The 17,046-nt window shown below is 40.9% G+C and overlaps 1 protein-coding gene across 4 annotated transcripts in view; it reads right to left on the bottom strand.

The window, feature by feature from the left end:
* Positions 1 to 17,046, bottom strand: part of LYST (lysosomal trafficking regulator) — a 149,642-nt gene that overhangs the window by 99,794 nt on the left and 32,802 nt on the right. For all 4 annotated transcript variants that reach the window (XM_036016055.1, XM_036016056.1, XM_036016057.1 and 1 more), the window contains 7 exons: positions 16,069 to 16,159; positions 11,773 to 13,849; positions 9,326 to 10,358; positions 7,504 to 7,665; positions 5,394 to 5,550; positions 2,956 to 3,182; positions 2,382 to 2,448 (listed from right to left, as the gene is read on the bottom strand). In XM_036016055.1, coding sequence (XP_035871948.1) covers positions 2,382 to 2,448; positions 2,956 to 3,182; positions 5,394 to 5,550; positions 7,504 to 7,665; positions 9,326 to 10,358; positions 11,773 to 13,849; positions 16,069 to 16,159 — 3,814 coding nt within the window. The remainder of the gene's footprint in view (positions 1 to 2,381; positions 2,449 to 2,955; positions 3,183 to 5,393; positions 5,551 to 7,503; positions 7,666 to 9,325; positions 10,359 to 11,772; positions 13,850 to 16,068; positions 16,160 to 17,046) is intronic.

Below are 17,046 nucleotides of genomic sequence, written 5' to 3'. Positions count from 1 at the left end.
AGAACTTTTAATAGCTAGTATTTGTAGCACACATTACAGTGTTCAAAGTACGTTTGCATGCATTATCTCAGTTGTTCCTCACCTCCCTAGGAAAATCCTGCGAATTGAATGTTATCTCAACTTGAGACATGACAAAAATAACCCCTCTGAGAAGCCTGAGGACAGAAGCCGTGCTGAAGCCATGTATTTAGTAGAAGCAATAAACCAACAGATTCATCTGGAAGGAAACCTGCAACAAGACTGTCAAATGGCACAGACTTTATCCCACAATTAATATGATTAAAGGTTTGAGAGTAAGAAAGAAATAATGATAAAAGCAAAGCGTATGTGCTTAATTTTGTTTTTCAGTTCGAAACTGACAGGGTCCAGTCCAAATAGGGGAAGGAACACACACACACACACACACACACACACAGCATTTGCCTTTGTCTACTACTGGAAACTCACCGAACTAAAAGTACAGAATTACAAAAAAGGAAGAAACTCATAATAGAAAAAAAAAAGTGGGGGAGGCAACGGGCACTGGGAGCACATCAGATGATAGATTTACAACTATTTCAGGAAAATGGAAGAGCTGACAGAAGAGAAAGCTGCAGCCTAGACTCTCTGAACCACAGAGGGGCTCAGAGGAGTGGAGAGCCAGCCTGTCTGTCTAAAAGCTGGAGAGGAAGTAAGAATGGGGCTGCAGCACACGGATTGGTGGAAGATCTGTCTGGGAACATCCACTCTCCCCCTTGATGCTGAGTACGGAGCACAGACAGCTCAGCTTTTACCTTTATGCCCCAAACCTACTAACTCTTCTCTAAAGAAATGGAATGAATTGCCACACAAAAGCTGGGACGTATAGTGGGATGTGAGCATCAGCGTTCTAAGTGTAATGGTACAGCCTGGCCGAGTTGCTTATGAAACATCCAGAATAGGCACATCTATGACGGGAAATAGATTGGTGGTTGCCAAGGGCAGGGGAGGGCGTGTGGGAGGGCTGTGGGGTAACATGGAGTGATTACTCAAGGGTGTGGGGTTCTTCTGGAGTGATGCAACACTCCAATGTGAACTGTGACAATGGCACGGCTGTGAATGCAATGAGAAACATTGAACTGTGTGCTTGAATGGGTGAGCATCTCATTAACACTGTTATTAAAGGATAATGAAATAGGTCCTGACTGGCACGGCTCAGGGGCTGGTGTGGCTATTGGATGTCGTCCCATCAACCCAAAGGTTGCCGGTTCAATTCCCTGTCAGGGCACATGCCTAAGTTGAAGGCTGGTCCCTTGTTGGGAACATACAAGAGGCAACTAATCAATGTTTCTCTCACACAATGCTGTTTTTTTTCCCTTTCTCCTTCCCTTCTCCTCTCTCTAAAAAGAAATAAAATCTTTTTTAAAAAGATAATGACATAGAATCTCTCAAAGCTAAACTGCTGGAAATGTCTTCAGATCAAAAGGGTCTACCGGGTTCCTAGCGCAATAAATAAAAATATACACTAAATAAGTAAATGGGGGAGAAGGGAAGCTTTTCCTCAGAGTACAATCCCAAATAATAAACATCAGAGGAATGCTGGAAAAAGTCATTATTTGGCAAACACCACAGTATTAACCAACTCAGTCAAGAACCGTCCATGGATGCTAAAATTAGTGGATTAAAGTATGATGGAAGAAAGGGTATTCACACCCTCTCAAGCTATCTCCCACAAGATATTCACTATTTTAAAGAGAAAACAGTGACTTTATGAGGGAGAAACCTGGCAAGACACCACCTTAACCAAGCGACCCAAGTCCACATCATCAATCAGACAGAGAGAGCACAAACCCCCGGATATTACGCACTGAGAAAGGCGCATCACTTCTGGCCCATCTGCTAAAAATGCTTAGCTTGAATTCATCACAAGGAAGCATCTGACAAGCTCAAATTAACATTTCCTGTACGTTAACCTTAATTCTCCAACTGAAATGCAGGTTTTTCCAACTACAATGTAGGTTTCTGTATGTTATATACAGTGAAATCATACTATCGTTCCATTTAGAAGTTCTCGAATGTCTGCGAAAGTGCGGAGGAGACAAAAGGACCCCAGCACTCCCACGAAGCAGCGGCCCTGCACAGTGCTTATGCCTGGCCCCAGTCCTCGAGAGGCCACCTCTGTGTGTCCGACAGCAAACAACTCCCTCCCCTAGGAATCTAGGCTTTTCTCTGTAAAACCAAGGGAGCTGTACTACGTCCACTGCACTGGGTGGGTCTGAGGAACAACGGAGATGATGCATATGAAGCTACTTTTGAAACCATAGGGCACGATGCCCCTGAGAACCCTTATTGTCCACCCTTCATTTCACACCACAACGAAATTGCTTCAAAAGTATTGTGTAAAACTAACATTTTCAACGCACCTTGAAAATCAGAATCAGCCTGTGTTAAAATACTCAAGAACCCTCCTAAAAGATTTTTCACAGTTCCCTGAAGATTAAAAAACAAAAACATAATAAATTAAACTTCTTACCTCATGAAAGCATGAAGCACTGTAATGTAATAAATTATTTGACAGTCTACTGTACATACATATCTTCATGTCTAAAAGGACTGCAAAGAAGGCTATGTGTAGGATCACACACAATTTTCATTTTATTTCTCACACTGCTTTTGTCTTCTAATTTGTCAAAACAATGGCCATACATTAAAATTAAATTGCAATTTAAAATATATTACCCACTCTCAGAAATATGCCAGGAGTCATTATTAGTTGGTCAGTGACATCATTAATTTTTTAAGCTCCTTTAGAGAACTATGGAATTAGAAGATTTTTAGAATACCACTTGCAGCTACAAAACATGCCTAAGGTATTATGGAAGATGAGTAATCATCTCAAATAATTTTCAGACAAGCTGAGTTATAAGGAAGGAGATGAGTAAGCAGGGGCATGACTGAGATAAATATTGATCTCATTCAATGAAATATATCTTTTACCTGCTGCATGAGCAGAAATATATTCTTTTCTTTCTGCCGGATGATTTTCAAAAAACTCTCAAACACGTGGGCAAGCACATCAAGTTTGGCTTTACTGGTGGAGAGCAAGTTTAACTCCAGCATACAAATCTCAGGATATATTATCTCCCCTTGAGTGAGGTTTTCAAGTGCGTCATTTGGACTGCTTGATGCCGTGAGACCTTCCGCTTCAGGCTTTATGTCTACCCCTGAAAGGGGAAAAGAAAAGATTGTATTTATTCCCTATCCACTGACTAAATGTTTAAAATCTCATTTATCATTTGAAAGTTCCAGTGGCAAAAGTGCTATTTATAAGATGTTCACAAAACCTTTTCCTACAACATGACTTCTGATTATGACAGCTACCCTGAATAACCAAGTCTTACGGATATTTTGAAGATAAATGAGTAGCCTTCAAAGTAATTTGGATCTTCAACAAAACTACGAATATTACCAAGAGCATGATGGACATGTGGTATAGACCTAGCACAGTCCTCTGACACACACACACAAGTGCTGTCCCAAACTTTCAGACCCCCAAACACCTAAGTCACGGGACAGTTCACGTGCTTGCCATCTCTCTGTGAAAACGCAGCGTGGCTGTGGGTTGGATAAATTCTATGTTTTGCCTTCTTCATAAGTGAGAAACAGACACTTTCTCACTAACTATTACATTTTGGAAAATTTAATTTATATGCTCTTAAAGAGATCATTATGCTCTTAAATAGTTCATGTAATTAAGAAATTTATAAATTTCTGACTAGGTCAGAATTCCTTCAATTAAGATCTAGTTTGCAAACTTATAAAAAGGAGGAAATCTGTCATTATAAAATCATGTCTGTGCTCTGATAAAACCAACACCAATTAAACCAATATTTTTTCAAAGGCACCTCTTGAGGTGTCTGGGGAGGGGAAATTGGAGGAAGGTGGTCAAGAGGCACAAACTTACACGGTAAATAAGCACTAGGGATATAACTTACAGTGCAGTAACCACAGTTAACACTGCTGTATGATACACAGGAAAGCTGTTAAGAAAGTAAGCCTTAAGAATTCTCAACACAAGGGGAATTTTTTCTTTTTATTGTATCTCTATGAGATGATGGATGTTAACTAAACCTACTGTGGTAATCATTTCACAATATATGTAAATCAAACCATCATGCTGTGTATCTTAAGCTTATACACTGATGTCTGTCAATTATATCTCAATAAAACTGGAAAAAACAAAAATTGTTTAACAAATCAAGTGAGCTGTATGTATATGTAGGTTTACAGTTGTGAGTACATGAAACAACTTATTCTTGCGTTATCATTTATTTGTTATTGTGTTATTTATTAACCTACTTTCCCACCCCTGTATATACACACACATATATTCTTTCAATTTGTGGCAGTTTTTTTAACTTTTTAAAAAAGATTTTACTTACTTATTGTTAGAGAGAGGGGAAGGGTGGGGGAGAGAGAGGGAGAGAAACATCGATTGGTTGCCTCTCGCCCATCCCTGACTAGGGACTTGGCCCCCAGCCCTGGCGTGTGGCCTGACTGCGTATGGAACCGGTAAGACAACGCCCATCCCACTGAGCCACACCAGTCAGGGCTGTGCCTACTTTTTTAGTTCTTTTCACTCTCTTTTGTGTAAAAACAAAACAAAAAACCTGCTCTGGGTCCATCAGGCCTGTTAAGCAGGACATGAGCCATTACTCTCATTTGCTCCAGGGGAAGAGAAAATAGACCTTGGGGAAGGTAAGCTGCTGTACACTCAGCGAGGACTCCCAGTGCCGGGACAGTCAAGACCGGCCTATGAGCAGATGCGGGGCTCTGGTCAGCCCATCTCTTCCGTTCCACCCAGGGCCTGAGCCCTGAGACACAGGACTGTGTGCACTGTGGCTCCACCCACAGGACAGATGAACTGAGATGAAACCTATGCTGCAGCATCCCTGGAAGTCTCAGAAAGATGTCTGTATTCCCTGTTATTTAATCTTGATAACAAAGGCCATGAGATGCTTTTCCTCTCAATGTTTATCTGGACAGACCTTTTTTATGTATAGGCCTCAATGTAAATATAACATCCTCGGAGGCCTCCTCTAGTCACCCAATCACTACTGCATCACCCCGTTCTATTTCTTCAGACTGTGTACATCGGCTACTTATTGTTCTTTTCACTAGGATATATGTGAAAGCAGGGACTTGCCCTCTGCTGTATTCTCAGGTCAAAGACTGTGATAACAAAATCCACCTTGGTGTTTTCAATCGCAGATACGAATGCCAAAATTCACTGTGAAGATCCAGTAAAACAATGATGCAATGTACTTCTTAAACTGTAAGGCAATACCGATTCTAAGGTAATATTGTTAACAGTCATTGCGTTCATTAATAATCTGACTGGCAAAGCGAATCACAAGCACTTCTGTGATACTTACCATCCTCCCGGGTCTCACTGTCCTCAGGGTCGCTTTCACTGTCTGCTTCATAACCTTCTTCTTCGACCAGAAGTTTAAAACTACAGCACTGAGCATCCTCGGCTTCTTCTGGAAAATCTCCAGGTTGGGATGACCATTCTTCTTCAAACTGATGACTCTGTGAGATTGGTGTAATTAAAAGGCAAAACTTGTAACATTTGCTCATTTTTAGTAATGTAATATTTATTATGCAAATGTCCTTTTAAGAACAGCTTCTGTATTTTCTAAGAAAAAAAACTTATGAATTGATCTTTAACATTATAAATTATAAAATTCACACAGCAAAATTTTACAGAATCTCTCAGACAATTGGATTAACACCTCCAAAATGGGTGGGAGGTATCTCTAACAGAACAAGCTATAGGTGGTTTCAGTTTCAGTGAAAAATAAACCTAAAAATTACATTCTAGTTATATAATGGAAATGACAAAAACCACAATGAGGTGGAATTTACATCTTATAACTTAATGCTAGTAAATATGTATTATTTTTATACATCTGTTCATGGAAAAAGATTTTCCCACAGGATTTTTATATATGTTTTGTAAATTAGATAATCAAAGAGGATATAACATTTTTTTCAAAGGGATTAATTTTAAGATTTCAGAATGCAATTGTCTATACACTGTACACAAGCATCTCAGATGAATACCATACGATCTCACTTATATGTGGAATCCAATGAACGAAATAAACTGACAAAATAGGAACAGAGGCGTGGACACACGGAACAGACGGTGGAGGGGGACTGGATGAAAGAAAGTGAAGGGGTTAGCTAAGGAACATATATGCATAACCCACAGACACAGACAACCACGTGGTGATGGCCAGAGGGAAGGTTGGGGGACTGCATAAAGGTGGGCAGATGGGGGGAAAATGGGGGCATCTGTAATAGTGTCAACAATAAAAATAAAGGAATTCCAACATTAACTTCCTGTGCAAAATCCTGTGGGGTGAAATTTCCCTTTTCTTATAAAAATCTACAAATATCCTCACTTTAGACAACATTTTCACTTAAAGGTAGAATAAAGTAGGTATTTTAACATTTTCCTGTTAACCTACTGATTCAGTAATATGATGATGGAATTAATAGTGATTTCAGTAAGGTTTATTTTTTTATAGATTTTTTAAAAGATTTTATTTATTTATTTTTAGAGAGAGGGGAAGGGAGGAAGTTTTTAAGTTATGAAAAACAGCAACATTAAATATTATGTCAGAAGATAATCAAATGTCACATACATCAATGTTGCCTCTCGTGCACCCCATACTGGGGACCTGGCCAGCAACCCAGGTATGAGCCCTAGACTGGGAATCAAACTGGTGACTCTTTGGTTCACAGGCTCGTGCTCAACCCACTGAGCCATACCAGCCAGGGGTGATTTCAGTAAGTTTTTAAGTTATGACAAACAGCAACATCAAGTATTATGACAGAAAGTAATCAAATGTCACATGTATGGCTAAAGAATTAAAAGACAAGTTATATAAAGATGAAGAGCAGATAACAATTAATTAAAGGTAAAATAAACATGAAAGAGGAGGGAAATGAACTAAATATATATCATGGTTTCAGGAAAAAAATTAAAATATTTCTTTTAGAAAATAATGTTAACATGAACAACTAAAAACTATGATTGCTATTTTCTCTGAAAGTACTAGTCATTTTTACATGGAGTGATTTAAAATTAAAGTGAATACAGTATTCTGGAATTATCAGCTGCACCGATATAGATAAGATGCCTGAGTCATCACCATCCCTGAATTACCATCTAATAAACTACCAGTTATTATGTGTAGACATCAAATCAAGTAATGCATTTCTGCCTTACTGGGAGTAATCCCCAGTCAATTTCCAGGCTGGGTGCAGAAAAGCACGCCACGCTGCTCTCCTGTTTTCATGAGACAAGGCGCTGAGTGAATACCTGCAGCCCAGACGACAGAACACACCAAACCCTGGCCCGCCCATTCTAACCACCTTCACCCGTTCTAACCACCTTCACCCGTGAAGCCCCACCCCACACACTCCCGCTTCCGCTGGCCACGCCCAGCCCGAGCAAGACAACTCTGTTCGTACCTTCTCAGTCACAGCCTCGCTGGGGCCGAAGTCTGCTGAGCAGTCCCCCAGAGCAACTCGGAGCAGGGCATCGAACAAAGGCTTCGCCAGTTCTGTTTCAATCACCTTTGACTGGGAAAGGTGGTCCCTCATCTCAAGCAATATATTTTCCACAGACAAGCTCTAAGGCAAAAATAAGACAGACTGAGAATATCCATAAAATGCTTTAAGAAAAAAATGAAATAGTGACAGATAGTTATCTAATAAATAGAAAACCAGTCTATTCATCTGCAGTTGATATGAAAGTAAAAAGAGTGTATGAATACCTAGCCTTATATAAACATCCGACTACTGTAACTAATATCTTTTATTTATCAAATGTTTTACTTATCTCATTTGGTTTTGAATTTCACTGTATCATAAATTAATTGTATCACAAGAATGATCAGTTGAAACTCCAGTTTTGATTACCCATCTCTAGATTCACAAATTCCTGAAGACTCGAAGAAGCACTTAGACTCTCATCCTTCTCTCTCCCCTTTTTACTCCTGTGCTTGAAGGGAACTCTGGCTGCCTGCCCTCTGTCCCGACATCAGGTGATGAGGCCACAAAAATGGACGAGAAGCTGACATCTACCTTAAGGAATTTTCAGCCCTGTGCGAGGCACGGACCCACACAGATGAGCTAAGAGGACGGCCACATGAGAGCTGTAAACAGAGTTCTCTGCGAACAGAACGAGAGAAGGGGCCTGAGAGACCTGTCAAAGGCGCCCCAGAGGGAGGGATGTAGGAGAGGAACAATGAAGAACTCATGGGAGACAGCGGGCATACAAACAAGGGAGGGGATGGGAGGTGGAGGACCATGCCCAGAGGTACAGAGTCATGACAAAGAATGGCATCCTGAGGGGCGGTCAGCTCAGGGGGGCTGGCTGCCCCTGGGGAAGGATGGCAGGAAGTGAGGCGAAACAAGGAAGTGGAAGCAAGGCCGTCAGGGCCTCTGCAGCTGTACTGAGGATGTGGATTTTAATTGGGAGCAACATGGGAGCATCAAGATGCTTAGACAGGAGGCAACAGGGAGGCAGCAGACAGCCTGTTGGGCTGACGGAACAGTGAAGGGTGGGCTAAAAGGGAAGAAAGGGCCCTCCACATTTGAAGGTTCCTCAGGCGAAGGGCCTGAAACTCCCTTTTGTGTTGAGAAGTACTGGCAGGAGAAACTCGGAAGGATATGAGGAAAGCAGAAAATGTCAGGGGAAGAATCTAAGCAATGTGGTTTTAGAATAAATGTCCAGCCCTCGCCTAATACCAGGGAAAGCCCTGGAGCCTGGGCTTCCCCACGGAGGCTGTCCCCCTGTTACTGGTCAACACCCTTCCCAGGTATCTTAGATGGGGCAGCTCTCCTCGGGAGATGGGTGCAGGTGTGAGTCCTCCGCAACCGACACCTGCAGCAGATGGTGGATAGGGGCATCAGCTCGGGCGGGCGGAACTGGGCAGGGCACCACACAGCATCACGCCAAGACCGCAGAGCATGAACTATGACACACAACATCCATTATTACTCGTGTATCTAATGCCTTTTTGGGCTGGTAACTTGGTCACATGTGGGTTTTGCAGTCCAAACTAAACTGTAAGCTTCTTGAGGGCAAGAACCGGGTCACGTGCTCATCTGGGTCCTCCACGGCCCCTGGTACCCTGGTGCTAAGCATACCGGTGCTCCTCAAAACTTAAGACTCTTTGGAAAAGCAAAACTTAGACTCTTTGGAAAAACAAAATGACAAACATATTACGATAGAACTTTTAAAGCATACCTATTACACAATAGCTGGACAACGAACAAGCGATATTACCTGATCGGGCAACTCCAATTCCACCTTGTGCTGACCAGCTCTGGTGCTATGAAGACAAATGGCCAGAAGCGCTTCCAAAAGTCGTATGCTCTGAAGCGAGGCCTGAGTGTCTGGACTCGTAAGGACCTTTGCTTCCTTGGGAGCAGCTTTGGCAGCTGAAATTCGATCCCTGCTTACGTCAGAAGCATGCTGTGACTCTAATTTACCTACACCATCCGCACTCTCCCTTAGGCTACCCTGTTCCCAGGGTGTGGCGTGACTTTCCACAGTCAACAGTGACGAATCCTCCTTCACTGTGATCTCAGATTGAGAAGTTCGGATTGACTCTTGGTTCTCACTCACATCTGTGTCTCCCACCTTTTTTCCTTGCTCCTCTTTATGACCTCTAAACAGTTTCTCTATGATCATAAATATCAATCTATGGCACACTCGGACACCGCCCAACCGATAAAACTGCTCCTGGACAACTGGACTCAACATGTAGATCCGACGGCACATGGACCAAACGTCTGCCGCTTGGTGCATGTGCTCGGGAGAAGGCAAGACGAGGCTCTCGAGAGGTAAGCGAGGCAGCATGCGGTGCAGGGGCTCGCTGGCTGTGCTGTCGTAGCCGGAAGTGTCTTCTGAGTCGTGGGTGGACTCCCCATCAGAGTCTGCTTCTTTGCTTACACACAAGAATGCCACGCAGAGGAAGAGGTGTATCGTGTTGACGTGAACGTCCTGGCTAACAGACTTCTGTTTCTTTGGGTAGGCGTCTCTGAGGCTGGCATAAAACTTGCTGAGGCTCTGAGGAGAATCTGAAAGTGCCGGCTGGTTATGAAAAGAGGTAACCACATTTAACGATGATGTCAGCTCCTTCTGTTCGACGTCCATCCCATTGGTACCTGGAACTGAAGACTCTTTCTGTTGTTCCCCGAGGCTGATTATCAGAGTTTCAAATGCTTTTAGGGAATGACCTCGAATACCATCTAAGTAATTTAATTCAATTATTTGACTTACTCCATTACGACTTAAAAACAAATCTCTTATTACCCTGTGAGGGGAAAAAAAACACATAGGAGGTTTTACAAATAGAAAGATCATTTATAAATAGGTACATATACTATTTAAATATGTCATTGCTGCATGTGGTATACTCTAAACAAAGATTAACTAATTTAATTAATCAATCATCTGGCTTAAGTTCTCAGCTGGATGTGACCAGAATCTCAAATCTACCTTCCAATGACTTTCTTACTCTTTTTCAAACACTGCATATATGACTTCAGCGTTTAAAAAAAACAAACTACATGTGTCCCAAGTTAAATGAAGCAATTCAGGAAAGAACAGTTTTCTTCAAATAGCAGATTCTATATAATTTTTAAATGCCACAACAGCCACCCACTTCAGATAGACACTCTGAAAGGAGGGAGGCATTTGTGCATCCTTTTGTTCATCTGCCTACTGCTTCACTAAGGACTTTTTATTTGTTTTAAAGCTGCACCTCAGAAAGGGCAAGCACCCAACGACAGATCTGAAGATGCTCATCTCTATCTCAAGTGAGGCTGAGGAGTCCAAGTCACTCAGGTCCTCGCAATAACTTTAATACCCATCAGCTCAGCAAAGACCAGCTTGCCCACAAACATGACAATGAGTTTACCAACTTCAAATCAAAGTCAGTTCCAGTGAAACAATGTCAGAATGTCAGAAATTTTTAAAGTGACTGTAAAGATAGTGATGATATAGAGGTTGTATTTTATTGTAGGTTTTAAAAACGGTATATGCATTCATTTTAAAGGCCAGGCTACCTATTAAAAGCAAGGTTTATTTATATAATCATTTTTTTAAGTACCAGGTTTGACAATCACAAATTCTGGAAAACTCACTGGTGAAATTCTAAGTAATTTTAATTTTCTTTTTTTTTTTTTTTTTTGCTTTTCTGTATTTTCTAATTTTTCTACACATATTATTTAGGTAATAAATATAAATATAGCATTTAAAAATAATAAACTCCACATTCCTACTGCCTCGATAATTAACATTTTATATACATGCATATTTTACACAGTGGTAAATAAGTGAGCAATATTTTGAATTTTGTATATCTTATCAATAACATGGTATAAGTTTTCTCATGTCCCAACATGGTCTTTGTAACCATTATTTTTAATGGCTAGTAACTCCATCAAGTACATATGAAACAATTAATTTACCTTGAGCTGCTGCTGAATTTGTCTTGTGTATATTTTCTCTCAGAAATATATTTATAACTTTACTGAGAAATTAAAAACAATAGCCCCGTCCTTTCCTCTCTAACAACCCAGTAAAAATAAATGTAAAAAATATCTGACATGGGATGGGAAGTTTTTTGTTGTTAAACTACAATTAAATCATACAAAAAATAAAGGGTACAGATATTCGAAAGCACACAATAAGAAAAACGCCTGCACATGCGCACACATACAAACCTTGATTTGAGCAGAGTAGGCAGCGTTTTTAAATAAACCTGAAGCACTTCCTGAGGCAAACACTGGTTGTGACGGCTACACACGTGAGTCTGAGCTGAAGTAACGCTAAGGTGCTGGCAATGACGGGCTAGTTCAACTCCCCTTTGGAGCACAGGATTAAATACGAAATTATACAACTTCCACTGAACAACCACATTGCCTTTCTGGATTAAATTGCAAATGTGGTTTGCAATCTGCACACTATGCAATCTGTCTTCTTCAAAAACAAAATCCTGATACGCCTCTAAGGCATCCCATCTCCACAACAAGTGTTCAGACACGCTGCTGGGCAGGACCCCTTGACATCTGTAGGGACTGGACAGGCCTGAGGAAGGCTCCTCGTCCTGTGCGGGCCCCTGCAGTGTATCTTCTAATTTGGCGAGTTGATCAGAGTCAATGGTACAAATATTGCAAGCTGCCTTTTTAATTTTCTGTGGTATCTCGGCGCCTCCTAATTGGTCCAAAATAAGTTTGTTAAGGATATTCAGTATATGCTGCTGAAAATTCTTCAGTGCTGGCAACCTAAAAGCGTGGAGCAAAGGGAAGATGACAGACTTGGGGTCCATGCAGCAGCACACCCCGACGCTCTGCACCCCTGCCAGCACCTGCACGCACGTGCTGCTCAGGGAGGCCTGCTGCAGCAGACGCAGGCACTGGTGCGCACACACCGCCAGGCAGCAGCACCGCTCAGGGTAGCAGACTGCGCCGTCTGCAGCCTCCTCGAATGGGTTCTTGGAAACCTGGTTTTTAAACGCTGAAAACAGAAGACCTGAGAGATCTCTGTGGTGATGCATAAAGTGGGAGTATTCACATCGTCTGTGCCTCTTCCTTGTACACATTGAATGATGTAGCTGCTCTGATTTCACTTTTTTGACAGTGCTCATTATTTTCACCACACTATTTATTAGGGCTTTCAAGTGTTCCGAGGCCTCAGTAGACACGCCACCCCTTAAAATCAGCCATTCCATTTGAAGAACTGATGTTTCAAATAAGTTGAAGCCATGATGCTGAATGAATTCTTGAACCAAATCCATGGCCTGACCGAAGAAGAAGGGATTGGAAGCTGCACTCTGAAGACAGCAGATGAGGATCTGTAGCACTCCTTCCAGAAGCTCAGGCAAAAGAAGGGCTCTGTGACGATACTTGGAAAACACAAAACCTTCCCGAACCTCCTGTAGTGTTTTCTTTTGTCTTGGTACAAAAGGGTCAGGCTGCTTTTCTAGGCAAGCTCTGATTTTTAAAGCGGCTCTAAGCAATTCAGTTAAATTTTTTTTAAGACTTTCTGGCATCATCTCTGCAGTACTAATGTCTACTGACATAAGATGCAACACTGTTCGAAAAAGCATCCGCTGGATCAAGGCCACGGGTTCTTCAGTCCAACCTGCAGAAAACATCTGACTCTCCAAATTGTCGCTGAGATTACAGCAGTCCCCAAAGCCTGCAAGGAACTCAGTCAGTGTGGGCACGACACTGGCTGCCAGAGCAGAATTATGATTCAAGGTAATATCAAACCTACAAACCTTCTCTAATAAAGATAACAAAACATGACATAAGTCAAACGGAGAGTTGTCCCTGTGACTGATAATAGACAAGGCAGCTGGCTCACTTAAAATGTCGGTGTTTGCCTCCTGTCTTGGCATAATCTCTCGGAGACTTTCCAGAGCCACGCTATCAGGGGGAGTCTGCTCTTTGGTTGACAAGCGGTCAAGTTGAGCCATAAACTCGTTTTCTTTAGGAGACTGTGTTACAAAAGGCTGCAGCTGATGGGGCCGCCTATGCTTGCTCACCACTGTCCTCCTGTCGTCTGAATCGGCTCCTGAGTCGGAGGTGGACAGCTGGGTCTTCCTTGCATCTCGTACAGAATAGCGATGGGTGGTTTTACGCTGCCGTCTGCTTTTTCGAAAAACATTTACTTTTGTAGAAACCTGACCTGATGGGGCACTTCCTTCTAAATATAGTTTTTCCTGAGTAGATCTTTGTGAACTTGAGTTCTTTTCTTTGGTCAGGATTATATCAGCTGAGAACGGTAGATTAAAATCTATGAAAATGAAAAAGGAAATTATATATGCCTATGTTTTTAAACTCAATTCATATTTAGTATCCATTTTAGGAGTTTAACCTCAGTTTTTTGTGTTTTTTGTATTTTAAACTGGGGCTGGTTTCCTTTAGCTATTGTTAAGTCTCTGGGTCACTTCCCCCCACACTTACTAGTTCAAAGGATACAGATTGATTTGGAAACAATGAAAAAGAACAGACTTAGAAAAATAAATCTAATTTAAAACCATATACCTATTGCATTCTCACATCAACATAAGAGGCTCTTTAAACCAGAGCATTCAGCACTACTGTTCACGCATTTTTACAAATCTTCTCCAATTATGCTGTCAATTAAGACACAGGGATATACTATATTTTCAAAAATAGTGTTTAGGTTATAGCCTTGATATAACTTAAGAGCTTTAAGATTTTACAAAATTATTTCAAAAGCATAGAGTAGACACCAAATACCCTCCAAGACTGACATTAAAAGAGCTCTTTCCTGCATGCGCCATGCACTGAACGAGGCCCAGACACAGGCATCACCCTGCGTCCTCAGGGCTGAGGACAGGGGGCCTGGTGTGAGGCCAGCGCTCCACACCTACTTCCCGGGAGAAATGAATACATCCTCCTTAAAAATTAAAAGACCATAAAACTGATAAAACTGGTCTCTTTCTCTTTGCAATAGCATGTAACACATCTATATGAAAAATACAGTTGCAATTTAGAATGAATAAACACCAATCTGTAAATAAGACCTGTGTCTTAATTAAGGGGAGGATTAAAACAAGGACAATTTCCACTGGTGCAAAAGATACAGGCAGTGAAGGCTACATGCCCAAAAGAACACTCATCAGCATCTTAGGCACCTAACAACTTGTGAATTCTACAAATTCAGAAGAAAATAGGAGCGGAGGGTCAGTGAACCAACAAAGAAGCAGGACAACATTACAAGACGTTAGATAAATCCCCAAGAAGAAAGCTCCATATCGCAAATGTATTAAATATGCCACATGGCATTAAAATACAGTGCAGAAGGACTTCAAAAAAAATCTGCGAGATCCTAGCCCTGGCTGGCGTAGCTCAGTGGATTGAGCACGGGCTGCGAACCAAAGTGCCGCAGGTTCGATTCCCAGTCAGGGTACATGCCTGGGTTGCAGGCCAGGACCCCCAGCAACCACACATTGATGTTTCTCTCTCTCTCTCTATCTCCCTCCCTTCCCTCTCTAAAAATAAATAAAACAAAAGAAAGCCCATTCCTTAAAAAAAAAAATCTGAGAGATCCTTAAACATCTCACAATTTACATATCCCTAAAATGGTCAAGAGAGAAACCTGTTAATCCCTTTCCTGAAACATTTAAACTAAGTTTCATACATTTAATGTGATGTATATTTTTTAATTTTTCAAAACAGAAATTAAAATATGTATTGACCTTAAGTGGAGTAATTCTACCCAGACATGAAACAAAATATTACTTCAAATTTATTTTTTAAAAGCAACATTAGAAAAAATAAAGTGCAAAAGTCACTGATAGAGTGTGGTAATAGAAAGCAGTTTTTAAAAATGAGCAAAGGAACCTTAATTTCTTTCTTCAAACTTTTCACTATTCATTTCTCAGGTGTTATGTTGCATGTCTAGATTTAATCCTTTGCTTCTGCTTCTTCATATATTTCTAAATTATTGTTACATTCATTTAATCCCCCTAAGAAACACCACAGTTTTTGTATCATTAGAAGAAATAAAAATGTGTTTTGCCTAAAGAATTTTTCATACTAAGTATCAAACTAATATATACTGCTTTGATATTCTAGTGTATCAACCAATAAGGTAGAAGTAACTTTTTTTAGTGTAAATATAACAATTTTTAAAATTTTATCTTTCAATGACAGTTTACATTCAATATTATTTTGTTTTAGTTTCAGGTGTGGAGCACAGTGGTTAAACAATCATATACTCTGCAAAGCGATCCCGCCAATATTTCAAGGGCCCACCTGGCATCACACCTAGTTATTGCAATATTATTGACTATGGCCCCTATGCTGCACTTTTGAACCCTGTGAATCTTCTATTCTGTTACTACCAATTTGTACAGAAATAACTTTTCAGTGGAACCTTTTTTTCCCAGGGGAATTTTGATAACACAAGTTGTACGATAAAGGTAGTTTTAGTGCCTGTTTACAGTAGAAGAAGAAGAAGAAAGAAAGAAAAGAGGAATGTACCTGTTGCCTTTTCTTCTTGAACAGGTATCTTCCACACCAACGGAAGGAGTGACAGAAGGAGAGTAAGGAGTTCTTCCCTGCATGTCAATGCCTGTGTTAGAAACGAAAGAATCATTCATGTTCTGAGGGGTTGATTACTAATACCTTGTTATCAATTTAACCAAAAAATCCTTTTGTTCTTGAAAGGCTGCATTTGAGAATCTAAGAATCAAATTAACCTATCTCAAATCCAGCTAAAACTGTGACAACTTTTCAGTTTATAAAACTTTCCAATGACAGAAGAATGTAAGAGTATCTGACAGTACTTAGCATGTTCTTGCTGATTTTTCCCAAAACAGCTGTCACAGCACCATGCACATTGCAAGAATTCCTCACCTATGAGAAAACGAATTTGCCAGGTGAAAGTGAAAAGTTAAGCCCTATTAATTAGCAAACAAATAATATAAAGTTACTAGAAAAATGTAAAGTCTTCATGCAGTTAAATGTAAGAGTCAGAGAACACCATTTTAAAAAGAAGAGTAGATATTATTAATGAGTAATAGATAAAAGAGAGACGTATTAGTGAGGGTAATCCAATATTTATTGATGGCACACTATGTCCACAGCACTTACTGTCTTACCCTTTCTGGAGATCGTCCAAGCCCTGGAGAAGGTCCCCTCATTTGGTCCATAAGACACATACACACAAACAGTTAAAGAACAGAAGGCAGGCAGCATGAGTAAGTACCCAGGTGTGGCACACGTGTTCAGTTTAGCAGTGCACAGGAAGGAGTGATCACATCAGTTAGAAGTGGGGACAGGAGCTACAGAGCTGGAGCTGGGACACCTGACACATGATGGTCAAGGAATTACTGACAAGTCACGTTTAAATTCCTCACATCAGGGAGTGGGGAGGGAGCCAGATCTGTATTCTAGAAAGACCACTCTGGCCACTACACACATATGTCAGATTTCCTAGGGAGGGTACACAGAATGACA

The sequence above is a fragment of the Phyllostomus discolor genome, chromosome 15 (assembly GCF_004126475.2).
Source record: "Phyllostomus discolor isolate MPI-MPIP mPhyDis1 chromosome 15, mPhyDis1.pri.v3, whole genome shotgun sequence".
Lineage (NCBI taxonomy): Eukaryota > Metazoa > Chordata > Mammalia > Chiroptera > Phyllostomidae > Phyllostomus > Phyllostomus discolor.
Note: the sequence above shows the minus strand (reverse complement) of the source record. Positions and strands in the feature narration are given on the sequence as shown.